Consider the following 19,275-nt stretch of genomic DNA (forward strand, 5'->3'; position numbering starts at 1 on the left):
CCCGCGTTTCGCTCTCAGTGTTAGTTGGCGAGCTACAGCCGCTGAAGTGAGCACATTAACAAGCTGTTCTTTACATTGGTGCCAAAGTGACAATGAAGGAATTGAAAGAATAGCGTGTGTGTGTGTGAAGTTCTGCTACAAACTTGGGAAAACTGTTTTGATGTTCTTTAGAAAGTTTTGATTGTCATTGGCAGCGGCAAGCAGTTCCTGGCTGATTTAAACACGGGTCTGCTTCTGCTTGTCAGTCAACAAATGCGGCACGAGTTTTGCACTGACACGCCGCATCCCAAGTTTGTCACTCAAAATTTCATGACATGATCCTACACTGATACCCACTTCGTCAGCGACTTCTCGAACAGTCAAACAACGATTTCCACGAATCACAGTTCGAACTTTCTCGACATTGTCATCATCTGTGGATGTGGAAGGTCGTCCAGGTTTGGGATCGTCACCGACCGACATTCTTCCATTTTCAAAATGCTTGAATCAATCATAGCACTCCGTGCGACTCATACAGTCCTCCCCGTATGCTTGGCTTAGCAACTGAAATGTCTTGGTGAAAGTTTTCCCAAGTTTGTAGCAGAACTTCACACATACACACGCTGTTCTTACAATTCCTTCATTGTCACTTTGGCACCAATTCGAAGAACAGCTTGTTGATGTGCTCACTTCAGCGGGGCTGTAGCTCACCAACTAACGGTCAGAACAAAATGCAGCAAATGGCAGTTTTTTGTCTAAACCTGCCGCTACATGTGCTCAGTAGCAGCAGCACGCTCCCTCTGCCGGTTGGCGCGCTATTTCAAAAGTTCAGTTTCTCTTTGAAAGCACCTCCTAAGTTATATGCCATTGACTGTAAATGTTATCAGGCGTGGTAGATGATTCATTGCTGGTGTTGGGTGGAACAATTATGGGTGAACGGCGATGCAAACTCAGAGTTACAGTGGCTAGATGGGTAGGTGCGCCGTCCACGGGGTGTGAAGCCTAGTTCAGTGTTTCTCCGCCTCATGACAATCTTGGCGCTGCAGTCGGAGGCCTGTCACAAGCGGTGCGCGTCGTGTGCTGCTGTGGCCGTATTACATTGGAACTGCAACACATTTACTATCGTATTTAAACTGAAAATCGCCTTCACAGTGGCATCATAGGCAGTTACAAATTTCTGAATGCAGCAGAGCTTTGTCACTTGCAAAGGTATCACACTTTCCTTTTCCATCACCTGTTTGTTTCCCTGTTTCAGGTGCAAAAATATAAGAACGATTGACACTGTTTAGTTTGGTAAACACATTGAACTTTAGTCTACGAGGAGAAGCACAAGTTCTGCATGGTCGAAATAGCCCTTCATCAGTTCTTCTAAAGCACGAATGGCGAATGTCTACTTTGCGGAACAGATGTAGGGGCTGTATGCAAACAGCAATTCGTGCAGGGTGTATCGCGGTGTATTCCGCGAGGAAGATTTCTGCTACGGCGTTGAGGCTGCGATGTTCGATGAGTAGCGGAAAGCACGCACTGAGAAGCTCGCCCGCGCACGCTGCCCGGTTAATGTCATGAAGATTTGGTCTGTGAACTTGTTGATGCTAGATACTGGCAAGTTCACCAGAATCGAAAGGGACCGGTATGAAGCACATTAAAAAAAGGCATGGCATATGCTCATGTTTCTGTTAGCACCAAACAATGAATGTACTCGATTAACAAAAAGAAGCAGCGGGAAATTCTTTGCTGAGAAGAACGATAAACATACAGTGCGACGCAACTTGAGAAATCATGCAAGAATTTAGAAGAAAAAATCAAAAGATTGAATCGTCGCGATAGCACATCCCGGGTCGCCGTATAACGTCGAAGTTCCCAGTTACAGTATAGACCACTTATAACGTAACCGCTTAGAGTGCAGGACCGGATATAATACAATCTTTTCAGACTTCCGTTAATTTTCCCATAGCACTCTATGTATACGCATATCGCTAATAGTGCAGTTGCGGGACACGAAATACCGGTTACAGTGCGGCTGCCTGGAAGTTCGGCAGTCAACCTAGACGGCAAACGCGCCCCTCAAGCCACAAATACCGTATTTACTCGAATCTAACGCACGCTTTCTTTCCGATAAAACAGGTCCAAAAATTGCATGCACGTTAGAATCAAGTACGACCCTAAATCTGTGTTACCATATAGCCGTCGGCATTTCAAAATGGCTGCCTCGCACGCGCGTCGAGCCTAGCTACTCTCGAGCCTAGCTACCGTAGCTTCCCCCATGTGCTGCAGTACACATGCTTAGGCAATAGTCTACCATCTGTCTTCACGTTCTCTGCGTCTGCTCTATCAGCATGAAGTACCGAGTTCATCATGATGCCGCATTTGAAAGGAAAGGGATCACGTGTGCGGGACAGACGGAAATTGGGCGGCATCACAGGTGTTCGGAAAATCCGAAACTTGCGTTCGGGACTGGTGCAAACAGAAGGAGAGGATTTTCGCTAGCAAAGCAATGCGGAACGATTTCAGGGGGCCGAAGTAGGACGTAATCTGCGACGATCCACTTCGGCGATACGATCGCCTTGGTACTATCTTGAAAGCAATCTGCGACGGGGAAAGTCCGCCGCATGCCGTGTTTTCGCCGCTTATAGATCACGTTGAAGTGAAAGGCATGATAGCACGAAGGTCAATTTGCTCACCGCGCTTCGTCACTCGAGGGTTTTGACAGTTCGTTTCTGCGGCAACAAGCGAGATGTATTTGTTTGCTTGTGCGCGCATGACGCCGTGCTTGTTAATTTATTTAGTAAGCGAATACGGAACCTAGAGCACGGTGACGGCGACGGCAGAAATGCGCCTGGAGTGTCCATTATCGCAATAAAATAGTTGTTTTGGTTATAGTGCGGATATTCGCGACTCCGGCGACGTACCTTATAAGCGGTCTACACTGTATGACGAAATTATTTTTGAACAGCTCTGATAGCATCCACGCCACAATGATTGCTTGTGTACTGTCAAATGTTCATATGCTGCAGCCTAAAGCTCACGGCAGGGTGCAAAAACGCACTCCCAGCGAAAGCGAAACATTGTGCGCAGATATGCATGCTGACGCGCAGTTGGTCGCTGCAAACCCGTGCGATCACTGCTTTGACGCTTCATTCTGTTATGCTCCATTTGGTTATGCAGACAGCACACTATAAGAACATATTTCACATAGTCTGCTCTTTTCACGCAAGAAGCTGGTTCGGGGGACTCCATCCAAGTGACTGCGCACGAAGGGCAATCACTGTACGTATTTGGTAAAGAGATAGCGCCTGTAAACTATTCTGCGCTTTCTGTTTGCCCAAGATTATTATTTTGACAGTAAGAAACGTCCCTCGTTTGCAGAGTACTTACAGATATGGCCAGGAGGGCTCCCGCGTTGTTTTTTTTTTTATTGCCACCGACAGCCAAATCTATGAGGAGAGCGCCACGTTATCCCTCATACTGCGGAAGCAAGGCGCTTCCGGCAGATGGCGACTCCGTAAGTCCTCGCCCCCAATATGCGAGCGAGGAAATCTCGTCAACCGACAGCAGCTATAGATGGCGCCAGAGCTCGCGCCGGAGAGCGGGCGATGCCTGCGGCTGAACAGCTGCATGAGTGGTCGGGCGCGCTTTTTCCTGTCCATACATGAGTGAGAGTCGATCCTGGAAATCTTTGCGAAATTGCAGTTTGCGTAAAGGCAGTCTTTACTAGGGGACCTTTTATATATACAGCTGTCGCTGGTTGGGATTTGTGGGTTCAAAATGTTTCCACAGATGCGTGGCAGCATCGTCACTAGAACTGACACCGGTCAGGTATCCCTGGTTAAGCTCTTTTCTTACGTTTCTCAACTCTGGAGTTTCCTAACATGGAGTTTTTTCTTTATCTCCACCTTCCTTAAGTCCATGTTAATAGCTTAAGTCCAGTTTCTTAACTCCATGTTAAACTTTCCAAAATTCCAAGCGAAACACTGTTGCGTAGTGTTCCCGTGGAGTTGCGTGTCGGTGGTTTTTCACGTGACGCCCAGTGTCCCTTCATTGACACTAGTGCCGCCATTTGCCAAGCACCGTCACGAGTGGCTCCAGTGTCGAGCAGCGAAGTCGTCCTTTATACCGTGGCATTGTCACCTCATGGTTCGTCCATGCTCTTCAGTTGCCACGAACAACTGCGATCAAGTGTTCCTAACATTTCTGCTTCTAAATTTCTTTTCTTTCAGCAATAGGTCACTCCAAGACAGCAAGAGCCCCATCCGCGGAGGAATACCACTCGTTTTCCGTGAGCACCTTCTGCCCATGTGTTCTTGTTTGTGTGCTTCAGTTGCCTTACCCGCCGCAGACTCCTTTTGATCTTAGCGAGATTTTGCCACCAAAACAAGAATGTTGAGCTGCATGAGGTCGCAGCAAAAACTGCTTATGTGCACGTGACGAACTTGCACTGTACATGCACCGCTCACACAGTGCAAAACGACACAAAACAAATTACCTCAGAAACCATCCTCGATAATTAAGTCAGTGCGAAGCATTTCTCCCCTGATGTGGTGCAAACCCTGAGTGAACTCATGTCCTCCCGGGGAAACGGTTGCTTGAGGACCACCACATGCGCTGGTCATGACACCCTGATGACGTACGATCTTCCGGTAACAGAGGCGGTTGTAAACGCTGCACGCCACAGTAAATTCGTCTTTGACAAAGTACTTTTGAACGTATGCATCTCTCCAGAGCCAAATTTGCACTCATACGCTCCTCTTCCGCGTAATACTTTCTAGGGCCCATTGTGCCTGCAAGTAGAGGCCTCATAGCGCAACCAAGCCAGTATAGCGGCATGCGAGCGGGTGCCTGCAGGAAAGCGCATGCATGCTCTCGGGAGCAGCAAGCGCGCGCATCGGCGACAAACTCTCTGACCTTGGACAGCCTCGCATTTGACCTTGGCTCCGACCAGGCAAAGAAACGCTTTGCCTTTAGGACGTGTGCTAGCTGTCGTGCATGTTCTCTTTCCCCGTCTGTTTTGCGCCGTCTGCGTAATGTGAACTGTGCGTGCATGCGCACAAGTCCGTGTGAAAGGGCTATTCTTTAAGTGTCCGCCTCATTGGCAGGGGGCACCTGTTTCCCCAGCCCAGCCAATCAGAACTTCAGCAGCAGACGAAATGGACATGTCCACTAGGTGGACATCTGCAGACTACCCGCCCTGCAGCTCCGCATGGTGGCGAATATTCGCAGTGAAATGAGCGAAGCAAAATATCGCGTGAAATGTAGCGCAAGCAAGAACAAGTATAGAGCAACATATCTTGATTGTGTCCTCGTCTTGCGCCATATTTCGTGGTAGCATGTACCAACAAGCGCTCACCTAGTAGCTTACCTTAACGGTGTCACCGTGATGGTGAATTAAGTGCACAGCAGCGATCGTTTCCATCCGCAGCCAACTTCGGTGCCTGGGAGCTGGGACCACACCACGGCTTTGCACACACCTCCGAATGGACCGTGGAGCAGGCGCCCACAGAGGTAAGGCTCAGTGTATACCTGCTTTGCGGTAACACAGTGTTATAACTTGTGATGGATGCTGGTCTCATGGCCGAAGGAACTCTATAGAGACACGTGCAATGGTGGTCACCCTCCACAAGAGCCCACGTGTCGCCCACGCATGTCACTAAAGCCGGATAAGACGACACGCCTGTGCCAGATAAGGCGACACACGTTCGAAGGCATGTTGCCAGTGCTGCCAACCCCAGGGAAATTTTTCTAGATCTAGGGATATTAAGCCTATAGTTCAAGGTAATGGGGAATAATTTTGCGCTACGACATGGAGTAAGGAAACACTCGCAGACATGAGAAACCACTGCAGGGATGACCCATACGTGGAACTGCTGACGTGACGGCAATCTGTCGATTTCAGTCACCACAAATCACCTTCACATTACTGGAAAGCATGGTGCGATACAAATGTGTTAAGAAATCTATGGCAGTGCGTGCCCGCCCTGGGCCATGTAGCTGTCCTCTTCTGTGGGCACTGCTCAAAGTAGTCGTCAAAGTCGGTTATGTAATCGGTGGTATTTCCACTTTACATGATACGTAATTAGTAAGTGCATTCTCCATATACGTATGACGTCAGCGAGTGCAAGGCATGTTGCAGCCCCTTGTGTGTTCCCAGCTTCAAGGCTTTGTTTCGTTCTCTCCTTCCGCCAGGAAGGGAATGGTGACAAGGCGATCATCTTGAGCCTGCAGGACAACGACTACACACGTTCCGTTTGGAACCATGGGTATGTGCGCAGCGGCCAGTAGCTCACTGGCTCTTGTGAGTGTGCACGGTAGACGGTAGAAGTCGGTACGAGCTGACTATTCTGCAGACCCGTTTACGTATTTGTGAACGCAGGGACTTTTCATTCCAATTTGTGACTTGCTAAATTTGTCCAACTTGACGGGCAAAAAACCTGGGCCTTCTTGTGCAGCTAAGATCACGCGTGCTACGTGTTGCTACCTTAGGAATGCCTGGTGATAGCTCAACGAACCTACTATTAGAGGGTATATTGCTGCTCTTCTTCGTGATTAAGTTCATACGGAACCATCTGCCTGAACCATAATGTGGCGGATGAACTCGATCAGCCCATGTTCAAAACAGCTCTTTGCACTGAAACACATGTTTTCACATATCGCATTTGAGATCAAACGTGAGGCAGAGGATCTTTGGATGGCGAAAGCTGCTCGTCCTCTCCGCTCATGCACTTTGTCGGTGCAGGTTTCGGCTCCTGTATCGCGTCACACTGCGGAAAGCCCAGCTTCGCCTCGAGCTCACCGTGGAGAACAAAGGTGAGGCGCGGCGCGGCCCATGAACGTCGCTTACCGGCCGCGCAGTTCTGCAGTGGCGCTCACTGCAAAGCACGCGCATTTGGTGTGCCACTCCACCTGATGTCACTGATTGTGATTGGCCAAGGAGCATATTGCTGCGCGACTGGCTGCTCGAGGCACTTTGCGTGTATTCGTGGGCTTTTTCACGCTCAGAAAAACACTTATGTAACACGTATTGAGCAACAGACAGCTGTATTGGGAGTTTTTCATGCTGCTCTACAATTTTCTCATTGACACTTTTCATCTAGTTATAATATTTGAGCAGTTTATTAATTAAGACTAATTATCTAATTAGGCGGAATGAAAAAAATATTCTTAGTATCTCCAAGTGAGGGCAAACAACATTACCTCGGTTCTGTCCAGCTATGTGGCATTTGCATATTTTTAAGTCTTGGTGCATTGTATGGGACATCCTGTATATATTGTGAGTGCAACACATGCCTGACTTTCATCTTCACAATCTCTAAATATCATCCTTTGCACATCTTCCTCATCAGCGTACATCATCATCAGCTACAAAGCGTCATCTTTGTGTGGCAGCTGAACCTGTGCTGGAATAAAGCGGAATTTTGTGAACGTTGGTTCACGCAATAGAATCGACAAGCTTCCGGCGCACCCGCTGTTCGCGTAGAATAAGTTCGGTAAGCGTATGCAATTCCCTGGAGAATTGAGGATGTGCTTGCATTGACCAAGCATGTGAACGCCACCATGTCCCAAAGCGACCGCATACACGACATTATTAAGGGCATAAGCACCGTCACCTTCAACGTCCTTGCTTCGCAAAATCCTGCTACCATCTAGGATGTGATCGCTACTTGCCAACGACTTGAGGAACTCCAGTCCCTTCGGCTATGCACCGATACCTCGGATATTCGTCTCCCTTCAGCCATGGACTTGCGCACGCTGATCCGCGACATCGTTCGTGAAGAGCTTGACGAGCGGTGCTCTTCCTGCGCTCCGGAAAATAGCATTCCTTCATCACCAACCGGTATGCGCGACATCATCAGGCAAGAGATCACGTCCGCTTTGCGTCTGCACTCGTTAGGTACCAACGTATGCCGATGTTGCGGCGCTTTTTTCAGCCGCTACCGCCCCTCTGCCTACACTAGGAGACCACACTCCAGTGGCTTCGTTGTCACCGTCAATGCGTGTACAGCATTACTACTGTGCTCCGCATTCTGCCCAACCCATTTGCTATTACTGTGGCTATCGAGGGCACATTTCCCGATTTTGTCGAAGGCGTCAACAGGATGAGCAACGTGGCTATGCTCCTGAGGAACGCACAGGCGTGCGTCCAGCAATGAGCTACCAGCGCACCTTCTACCGCTCTGCCTATCACCGGTCACCTTCGCTTCCCTACCCTACTGATATGCCTGTGAATTCTCGTGAATCTCGCCGCAGGTCACCTTCGCCACGTCGTCGTTCAGTGTCACCTCTCCGGCCCGCCTCTCATGTCTCGGATGCCCACTCGGAAAACTCCCCGTTGCAGTTTTAGCAGGGGAAACTGCATCCACTGCACAGCCTACGACTCCTCCAGAGCGACCGTCGAACTCGTTGTCGGTGTTTGTAGAAGGTGTCCGTGTTGAAGCTCTCGTTGACACAGGTGCTGCCATTTCGATTATTCGGGCCGACTTTTGCTCCTGCCTCCGTAAAGTAACCACGCCTTACGCCAGCCCTTCTCTCCGCAGAGCGACCAACTCTATTATTCGTCCAATCGTCCAGTGCACTGTTCGTGTCTCCATAGACTGAATTCATCACCACATTGTTATTGCGGTCTTTCGTGAGTGTACCCACGAACTCATTTTGGGGTGGGACTTCTTATCTTCTACGTCCGCTTCTATCTCTTGTCGTCAGCGCCTCATACAACTGGATGTCACCGGCTATTCTCTCCCTAACCACGAAGAACGCATTCGCCTCGTGACCTCCTCTGATTAGGTTGTTTTGCTATCTAGAGAAGAGATTATAACTGTCAACTCCAACAGCATCGTGGATGGCGACATACTCATTCTACCCTACAGCCATACCCTATCTCAAGGGATTCTGATTACCTCTGGCCTTATTCGCTTCTCTGAGGGGTCTGCATTGCTTACCGCCTAAAATCAAACTCCCGAACCTCAACTGTTGCCCCGTGGATCAACTGTCACTTGCGCTGTTGACACTCATCCCTTTGCAATTGTTGCCCTTTCTACAGTGCCTCTTCCACCACTCTTCCACAGCTTTGTCAGCAACCATAAGCCCTGACCTGACACCTGCCCAGAGTCACGATCTCCTCGCCCTTTTGAGCAAACACCGTTCCTTGTTCGACGTCAATTGCGGTTGTTTTCCCCTCTTCTTATCGGGCTTATTGCCGTTACAGGCGTACGAAAGGTGGTGGAGTGACTATGTTGGTCAAAGAACACATTCCAGCTGCACTCTTGCGTCAGGCAGAAAATATAGAATCCATCACTACGCCAGGACGCATAGATTCTTAGGGGTGATCATTGATCCACACCTCAGCTGGAGTCCCCATGTGACCTACCTGAAGAAACGCCTAACGGCCATTTCACACGTCTTCAAATTTCTTGGAGGGAAAACATGAGGAGCGTCAGTACATGCAATGTTACAACTCTACAGGGCACTGTTTCTCGGATATCTGAGGTACAGCTTACCTGTGCTGAGAAATACCTGCAGAAGCAACATCCGCTCAATTGAAAGTGCTCAGGCGCAGGCACTAATGGTTAGTCTTGGATTGCCACGATGCACATCGACAGCGGAAACAATTGCAATAGCTCAACATTACCCAGTGACAACTCATATGACATTGGAAGTGCTCAGAGCACACATCAGGCGCATTGCCCGCTCCCCTTTCCATCACCTCGCCACGCTGCCAAATGACCGACCCAATGCCTCCTTTTGCCAGGCAATATTGGCTTACTGTGACTGCCTCCCTCGAGATTATATGCCTGCCGAGAGGCTGCTATCACCTGCTTGGTGTTTGGCTCATCCACAAGTTCGACTCTCGGTACCAGGGATTCGAACGAAAGCAGGACTCTCGTCCCCAGCTCTCAAGCGGCTATCTCTCCTCATGCTGCACGAGACATACAGGGACCATTTTCACATTTACACTGATAGCTCGACAACTCTTGACGGATCTACAGGGGCTGTGATCTTCCCTGCAAAAGCCATGACCCTTCAGTTTCAAACTTCTTACCAGATAACGTCGACTGCTGCGGAGCTTGCTGCACTTTGCTGCGCACTTCACATGATTCACGAAGACTTACCACAAAGATAGAGCATATTTACAGATTCGAAGGCAGCCCTGCATTGTCTGCTATCCGCTCTATGTCGTGGACCACAAGACCAACTTGCGCTGGAAATAAGGCACCTTTGTCACCAACTAGCAGAAAAAGGACGTGACATCACTTTTCAGTGGCTCCCAGGCCACCGCGGCATTATGGGCAACGAACAGGCCGATGAAGCTGCGAGGAGGGCACATGAAAATGCTGTGAAGGAACCCATCCCGATATCAAGAGCCGATGCAGCAACAAAGCTTCGCATAATCGCACGTGATGCCACACGATCCATGTGGAACACACCTGGTTTCCAACATACTCGACTGCACCGCCTGGACCCATCCCTCCGACTACACATTCCATCTGGACTTCCTCAAATCGAGACAACTGCTCTCTGCCGACTGTGGCTTGGAGCATCCTTTACGAATGCTTTTGCTTCTCGCATCGGAATGGCTGACAGTGCTGCCTGTGATATTTTGGGCAGCAAGGAAACAGTCCAACATATCCTGTGTCATTGTCCCCGCTACAGCTCCCAGAGACAGTCGCTCGTAATGGAGTTGGCACGCCTCGACGACCGACCAGTTTCTGAGCAGATGATCTTAGAATGCCGGCTGATACGGTCTTCACAGCAGAAGGCGACGAGGGCGCTACTGAAGTCCGACGTAACGAGAGGGCGACCACAGGAGCACGAGTGCACCAGGCGAAAACTGTACATCACGGTGGCGGGCGTTGTACAGACGCTGCTGAGTGGTTTGCGAGGCCATCAGTCAAGTATGGGCAAGCTGGCGTAAATGGTCGGCGAGGGCGTTGCACTCATACTCGCTTGTTGAGGTCGCAGCAGGAGGAAGTGCAGTATCAGAGGGCAAGGTCGGTTCGCGACCGTACAGTAGATAAAATAGAGAAAATCTGGCGCCGTTGTGCCGAGAAGAATTATACGCAAATGTGACGTAAAGAAGGGCAGTGTCCCAGTCGTGGTGGTCCTTGGAAATGTACATGGGCAGAATATCTGTGAGGGTAGAGTTTAACCTTTCCGTCAGTCCATTGGTTTGAGGATGGTATGAGGTGGTCAGCTTGTGTTGAGTGGAGCAGGAGCACAATGTTGGCGATAACTTTCGACAGGAAGTTGCGACCCCGGTCAGTAAGCAGCTGTCTCGGGTGCGCCATGAAGCAAGATAATGTCATGCAAGAGGAGTCTGCGAGGTCAGTGGCGCAACTAGTCGGGAGAGCCCGCGTGATGGCGTATCAGGTAGCGTAATCAGTTGCAACGGCTACCCATTGTTCCCAGAGGATGACGTGGGAAATGGGCCGAGGAGGTCTAATCCAACACGAAAGAACTGTTCCACAGGGACGGTGATCGGCTGAAGATGACTGGCAGGTAGCACCTGAGGCAATTTCCGACGCGGGCAGGAATCACAGGCAGCAACATAGCATCGGACGTAGCGAGTGAGACCGGGCCAATAGAAGTGGCGGTGGACGCGGTCGTACATGCAAGATACCCCAAGATGTCTTGCAGTGGGTGCGTCATGGAGCTCAAAGAGCACAGTCCATCGTAGATGTTTGGGCACGACACGATGAAGATCAGATCTGCCAGGGTGGAAGTTAGTTGAGTACAGAATGCCACCCTGGAGGACATATCGGCGAACGGAGGCGTCGGTAGGTGTAGAGTGCAGACGCTTCATGAGTGCTCGCAGCGATAGGTCCCGGTACTGCTCATTCGCGATGTTAGCGAAGGCAGACAGAGAAAATTTTGTTGGCGGTGCTACTGTTGGTGTCTTAAGGCCCGTCAACCAGGTAGCAAGACAGGCAATCAGCGTCCTTGTGTAGACGGCCAGATTTGTAGATGACAGAATACGAATATTCCTGGAGGCTTTGTAGGATCTTTCAGTGAGGACAACCAGCAAAGCACGTGATGGTCTCTGACGACTGAAAAGGGTCGGCCATATAAGTATGGGCGGAACTTCGCAACCGCCCAAACTAGGTCCAGACACTCGCACTCAGTGACAGAATGGTTGCGCTCAGATTGTGAGAGGAGCCTGCTCGCTTAGATTTAACAAGGTCGTTGCCGCGCTGGCGTGGTGCTAGTACTGTCATCAGTATGGATTTCGGTAGGCGCAGAAGGATTGAAATGGGCCAGAGTGGGCGGCTTTGTGAGAAGGTCGATTAGATGCAAGAACGCAGAGGCCTCATTATCGCCCCACTTGAAGGGGAGTCTTTCTTCAAAAGTACCGTGAGTGGTCGTGCTATGGCCGCAAAATTTTTCACGAAGCGGCGGAAGTACGAGCAAAGGTTGATGAAGCTGCGCACATCCTTGACACACTTCGGAACAGGGAAGTGCGTAACAGCATGGATTTTGCCTGGGTCCAGTTGCACGCCGTTCGCATCAACGAGATGGCCAAGGACGGTGACGGCCAAATTGTCACTTTGACGCGTTGAGTTGCAGACTGGCTTGACAAAAAAACGTCCAGGACTGCTGAGAGGCGCTCGAGGTGCGTAGCGAATGTCCGGGAGAATACTACAGTTAAACCTGCTTATAACGAACCTCCATATAACGAATTCCTGGATATAACGAAGTTTTTATATTCCCCGCCGTTACTCCGTAGGAGCATGTGTATTTGAGACCTACGCCATACGTTTGCTGGCGGAAACCGAAAATATGTCATAGTTGTCGCCCCCGGCACTTTGGGCGGCTAATGCCATCGTCAAGCCACCAAGCCAAGCGACATGAAAAGTCAAAATGGAAGCTCGGGCCGGCGCGGGGTAGCAGTTCGCAACGTACGATACGGGAACGGTCCCACAGTTGCGACGCAACAGCGGGGTTACCAATGCATTAGGTTCTATGGGAACTGTGCCGGGACCGCCTGAAAACGACGTAGCAGCCGGGAAAATGCAGCACCCGGGAACGTAACAGCGGGGTTCTACTGTAACACTATACGACGCCATCGTGACGCTCGCTCTTGGTTTCCGATGCCTCGCGCTTGTGCGAAACGACATGCGTCCACGCATCCAGTACCTGGTGTGACATTCCAAGGACGAGTGCTTCGATGAAAACAGAAAACGGGTTCGTGTTACAATTGAGGGCGCGTTAGAATCGAGTAAATACGGTAAGCGTTTCTTTTTCAAATTTTCGCGCCGAACCTGCATATAACGAAATCCTCTTTATAACAAAGTTTTTTGGGAATTTGGCAATTTCGTTATATCCAAGTTCAACTGTATAACGTCATCCAAGTAGCACGGGCATGTTGACCATTTTAAGGCAGCAGAAGGGAGTCCATCATACGTTCAAATGTGGCAGGAGCGTTACATAGACCGAATGGCATCACTTTGAATTGATAAAGACCGTCAGGTGTTACTAAGGCAGTCTTCTCGCGGTCGAGATCATCCACGGCAATCTGCCAGTAGCCGGAGCGAAGGTCAATCGATGAGAAATAGCGAGCACCGTGGAGGCAGTCAAGGGTGTCATCCATGCGAGGTAGGGGATACATGTCCTTCTTTGTAATCGTGTTAAGGTGTCGATAATCCACGCAAAATTGCCATGAGCGATCTTTCTTTTTCACCAGTGCAACAGGTGACGCCCATGGACTACACGTTGATTCAATAATGTTCTTGGCAAGGAATTTACGAACTTCTGCGGGAATAAGATGCTCAGATGGCGACACTCAATACGGGTGGCGATGAATAGGAGGGGCATCCCCAGTATTTATGCGATATTTAACAGCTGTAGTTTGGGCCGAAGAATGATCTTTAAAGCAAAAAAATATCATGGTATGAAAACAGAATGCGGTAGAGCTCATGAGCGTGCTCGGACGGCATGTCGGGCGCAGTCATTTTCTGTAAGTCGGCGATGGTACAAGTTGCCGACTGCAATAGTAGAGGAGGATCAGTTGAATGGCCGTCTACTGCAATGGATGCTACGGAGTGATCCTCGAATGAGCAAAACTGGGCCAGAGATATCCCCCATAACAGCACTTGTGTCGTCAAGCCAAAATTGAGCACTGGCTGGCAGACGCAATTCGCCGTAAGAGATAAAACTCTATGAGGTACTGTGATACCGTGGGTAAGGAGGATGTCTTGCATGGGAGCCGCAATGTAATGACCGTTGGGCACTGTTGGGAATGACACGAAGTCAACATAAGTCAGTGCCGAAGGTGGCAAGCGAACGAAGTCTACAGAACTGTGGCGACTGAGTGGTGGTGCAGCGGGATCCAGAACAGGCAGGTCAAGGCGGAGAGTCTATGCTGAACAGTCTATGAGAGCAGAATGCACGGAGAGGAAGTCCAGGCCGAGGATGATGTCGTGGGGCCAGTGGGCGATGACGGTGAAGAGAACGATAGTGGACTGATTGGCGAAGGAGATGTGGGCGGCACACATACCAATTATGGGAGCTGTTCCCCCGTCGGCGACACGGACAACAGGCATCGAGGTGGGTGTTTTCTTCAGCCAGATACGAAGGTCAGCGCTCATTACACATAAATGCGCCCCAGTGTCTATAAGAGCAGACACAGGAACACCATTGACTTGCACATCAAGAAAGTTCATATGAGTGGACAACATCTGAGCGGATTTTGTGGCATAGGGAGCAATGCAGCGTCACCTCGAGGTGCTGCAATATTGTTGCGTATATGCAATGTTGCTTGTTCGCTTAATTCTTATTTACTAATTTCGCCTGTGTTTTACATCTACAGTGCAGACCGCTTTTAATGTAAGTCACTGGAGTCGCGAATATCCGCATTATAAGCGGTACCGCACTATAACCAAAACAATAATTTTATTGCGATAGCAATTATATGGACACTCCAGGCACATTTCTAGCTGCCCTAGCTGTTGCCACGAGGTTCCGTATAATGTCCAAGGGCAATAAAATTGTCGCCGCGCACCGTATGCTGTATGTGCAAGTGAAAGCGTGCGAGGGTGAGCCGTGGATTGCGTCTCAATCTCGCGCACGCAAGGGAGGAAAAGCGGGAAGGAAGTGCACTGTCTTCAGTCACGCGCATGGCTCGAGGGGGGGGGGGGGGGGTGCGTTTACTCTGAGCCTGCACGCATGCCCACAAGGGCGGCTGTATCTTGAAAGCCATCTGCGACGGAGCACAGTCTGCGGTGCACTGTGTTTTCGCGGCTTAGTTCACTTTGATGCGAGCGGCAGCACGAAGGTCAATTCGCTCACAGCTGCTGCCGCGCTTCCTCACCATAGGGTTCTGACAGCAAGTTTCCGCGATCGAGTGAGATGTGTTCATGTTTGCTTGTGTGTGCGTCACACCATGCTTGTTAATGCGCAGAGAGCCACGGCGACGGACATGTTTTTGAGCGTTGCCGTCATTATGTCATTCTGCCCGCACCTCGCGAGGAATGCTGGGATGCATGGCCGGCGCGGCTTGGGGCGCCGGGCGAAAAACATGAACGGAGCTATTCACTGCGCCAGCAACGTTGGAACATGCCCGATGGCGTGAGACACGCCGGTTGTTCGCCAGCGTGACGTCGCGGAGCTCAACATGCGCACTCGCTTTACGTTGGAGTATATCTGCAGCTTTAGGGGAGCGTTCGCCGTCTCAGTTGACTGCCAAACTTCCAGGCAGCCGCACTGTAACCAGTATTTCGTCTCCCGCAACTGCGCTATAAGTGATGCGTGTATACATGGAGTGCTATGGGACAATTAACGGGAGTCTGAAAAGACCGTACTATATCCAGTCCTGCACTATAAGTGGTTACGTTATAAGTGGTCTACACTGTACTTGTTTAATTGTATTATTTATTCAGTCTTATTGTACATTCATTTTGTATGCTACCTACACCCATCCTGCTTGGGCCCTTACTGGGGCCTGCTGAATGTTATAAATAAATAAAAAATAAAAAAATATTTGCCCGTCCTCAGTATGACTATTACCACTGCTCACCGCATACTGAGACTGACGGTTCCCGCATTGTTCACCGGCGCCCACATCGCGTCTTTTACAGAGCGCAAAATTATTGAGAAAAACTTATCAGACATGCTTAGACAAAATATCATACGCTCTTCTTCGAGTCCTTGGTCCTCCCCAGTTGTTCTAGTGCAGAAGAAAGACTGTTCAGTGTGTTTTTGCGTCGATTACTGTGCGATAAACAAAATCACGCGTAGAGATGTTTACCCCCTACCACGGATCGACGATGCACTAGATTCGCTACACGGCGCCGAATATTTTTCTAGCCTTGATCTTCGATCAGGCTACTGACAAATGCCGATGTCCGAATCCGACAAGGAAAGAACTGCGTTTTCCAACCCAGATAGGCTCTACGAGTTTAATGTGATGCCTTTTGGGCTCTGCAATGTGCCTGCCACCTTCGAATGCATCATCGATAATGTCTTGCATGGTTTGAAATGGAAGACCTGTCTGTGCTATTTCGACGGCATTGTAGTGTTTTCATCCTCGTTCTCGAGAGAGAGAGATGATGGATAGGAAAGCAGGGAGGTTAACGAGATGTTAGAATGTGGTTTGCTACCCTGCACTGGGGTAGGGGAATAGGGGTTAGAAAAGGGACAGAGAGAGAGTGAGAAAAAAAGAAAGCACACACATAAAAAAACACACGCCGGTAGAGTGGTCTTATCACAGTCGTTCAGATAGGCCGGTGGCTGTGGTGGAGAATTCTTTCTTCCAACAGAGGGCCGGTCGTCCAATAGGTTGAACGCATTGTTGAGAGATTGTCTCTGCGCACTGTACTGCAGGCAGTCGCACAAAATATCTTGAATCATTGCCGCAGTGGTCATGGGCTGCGCTGTCGGCCATTCCAGTGCGGAACGCATAGGCGTTGGTAAACGCAACGCCCAACCATAATCGGCACAAAAGGGTTGCGTCTCCTCGGTGAAGCCTTGATGGTACTCGAAGTATAAGCCAGAGAGTATAAGCGAGCATGTCTGAAGTGCGACTCATTCCATTGTGACTTTGTGCATTGGTGAGTAAGCACACAGAGCTTCCGTGCAGCGTCTGTCCTAGAAAGTGGTATAGGTCGTTTGTGATCTTCTTTATGAGCTGTGCGGGCAGCTTGATCGGCCCGTTCATTGCCAATAATTCCTCAGTGACTTGGAAGCCACTGAAAAGTTCATCCATGCCCTATCTCAGTTAGATTGTGTATTGCCTCGGCAATCTCAAAGACCAGCTGCTCGTGCGGTGTGCGGCGTAAAGGTGATAGTAGAGACTGCAGAGCCACCTTTGAGTCGCAGAAAATCGTCCATTTGTGTGTCACTTGATCACTAATGAAACGTAGCACGGTACAAAGCGCTGCGTGTTCTGCTGCTGTCAATGTTGTGACGTGAGACGTCTTGAATTTAATTGTTGTGACCTTCGTTGGTATGACAACTGCTGCAGTGGAGCTGTTCGGCAGAATGCTCTCAAACATTTGCAACGTCGTGGTGAAGTCCTCGCCTGTCTTGAAAACGCTGGCCTACAACTCAACACAAAAAAAATGCAGTTTTGCCAGCAAGACCATCAAGGTTCTGGTGCACTTAGTCAGCAAAGAAGGTATTCGACCGGACCCTGAGAACCTTGAAGCCGTCCTCAAATCTTGTCGTCCGCTGCGTCAAAAAGACCTGCACAGTTTTCTCGGACTTGCTTCTTACTTCTGGCGCTTCATACACAACTTTGCTGTACTTGCGTCCCCGCTCCATCAACTCCTCGCAAGTAATGTTCCCTTGACGATTGTCAACGTCTTTTCCTGGCTTTGAAACATGCCTTGACGTCGGACCTGGTGCTGTGCCACTTCGATCTGAGCGCGCCCACCATCCTTCACACTGACACTAGCAGTCATGGTCTCGGTGAAGTTCTACTGCAATGTGACAACACCTTCCGCGAACGAATGATTGCTTACGCTAGTCGTACTCTTAACTGCTGCAGAGAATTACACTATAACCGAGCAGGAGTGCCTTGCTGTTGTTTGGGCAGTGCGAAAATTTCACCCATATCTCCATGGCCGCCATATTACAGTCGTTACCCACCATAACGCACTGTGCTGGCTTTCATTGCTTAAGAACTTATTGGTTCGCCTTGGTCGCTGGGTGCTTTGCCTACAGGAGTACGATTTCGATGTTACCTACAGGTCTGGCAAGAAGCATCAGGACGCCGATGCTGTATCTTGCTACCCTCTGGCGAACCATGATGACTCGCCATCGCCTCTTCATACTAGCGTACACTCCGAGTCCTCTTCATCGGCTTTACCCATCTCAGCGCTCAATTGGTTAAGACCCGACCGCCCATCTGTCCTTTTGTCCCACTAACGTGACGACCCATACGACCGAACTATTCTTGAAGGCATGGAGAGTTCATCTCAACCTCCGAACGCCTGACTTCGTCGACAACTAAACCAATTCAAGCTGCATGGTGGGGCTTTACATCGCTACATTTATCTCGTCGATGGCAACAAATGGGTTCCGATAATACCACATTCTCTGCAACGTGAGCTGCTGGAAGCCTTTCGTGATCATCCGACCGTCGGTTGTCTAGGCTACCACAAGACTTATGACAGACTACGAAGTCGATGCTCCTGGCCAGGCCTCTCTTCGGCTCACCGTGATACTCATTGAAGAAGCTTCAGCGTACGCGATATGTCTGAAGTGTGCATCCCAGGTGAAGTCCACTGCGCCACGTCTACAGCGGTCACCACAGCTTCACTTACTGCGTGCTTCACACCATTTCTGTTCGTTGTTGCTCAGAGTGGCCGGCGAAGGTCTGCCACGAATACGAAGGTGCGGCGGTGCCACTGTGTCTACACAGAATGGCGTCTACTTCCGTCGTTTGCTGTCTCCAACATTTCGTAGGCGCGTGCACGTTTGCACTTGCCATCTGACGCTACTAGCGCAGGCGCCTGAACGGCGCCTGAAGGGAGCTAAACAATAATTAAACAATTGGTGACCTTGCAACAGTGAAATTTCGTTAGAGCCAGGCGATCATAAATCAACTACGTCCATAAGCTCAACGCAACCCACAATGACGTGAAAACCGAATATTTTTTTACGCTGTACACTAGCCGGTAAGAATTTTCACGCTTCCAGAAAAATACACGTGCATCCCTTGCCATCGGCGCTCTGTGTCAGTCTTTTCGAGATTACCTGCGCCGATTGGAAATTTTGAAGCTTCATAGAGCATGGTACACTTATTTTTGCAGACAAGGCGGGCAGACAGCCTCTACAAGCTATTAAATAAATAAACATTTTAAAGCAACA

General features: G+C 49.8%; 1 protein-coding gene across 4 annotated transcripts in view; it reads left to right on the forward strand.

Moving 5' to 3' along the window:
* Positions 1 to 19,275, forward strand: part of LOC119433928 (suppressor of tumorigenicity 14 protein homolog) — a 261,357-nt gene that overhangs the window by 35,489 nt on the left and 206,593 nt on the right. For 2 of the 4 annotated variants that reach the window (XM_049659322.1, XM_049659321.1), the window contains exons 3-6: positions 4,197 to 4,255; positions 5,396 to 5,478; positions 6,160 to 6,233; positions 6,710 to 6,780. The exons of 1 other annotated variant lie outside the window; for it this stretch is intronic. In XM_049659322.1, the coding sequence (XP_049515279.1) occupies positions 4,197 to 4,255; positions 5,396 to 5,478; positions 6,160 to 6,233; positions 6,710 to 6,780 (287 nt within the window). Of the gene's footprint in view, positions 1 to 4,196; positions 4,256 to 5,395; positions 5,479 to 6,159; positions 6,234 to 6,709; positions 6,781 to 19,275 lie in introns of those variants that run through there. One more of the 4 variants, XM_049659324.1, reaches the window with a different exon arrangement.

Source organism: Dermacentor silvarum, chromosome 11 (genome assembly GCF_013339745.2).
Source record: "Dermacentor silvarum isolate Dsil-2018 chromosome 11, BIME_Dsil_1.4, whole genome shotgun sequence".
NCBI classification, from domain to species: Eukaryota; Metazoa; Arthropoda; class Arachnida; order Ixodida; family Ixodidae; genus Dermacentor; species Dermacentor silvarum.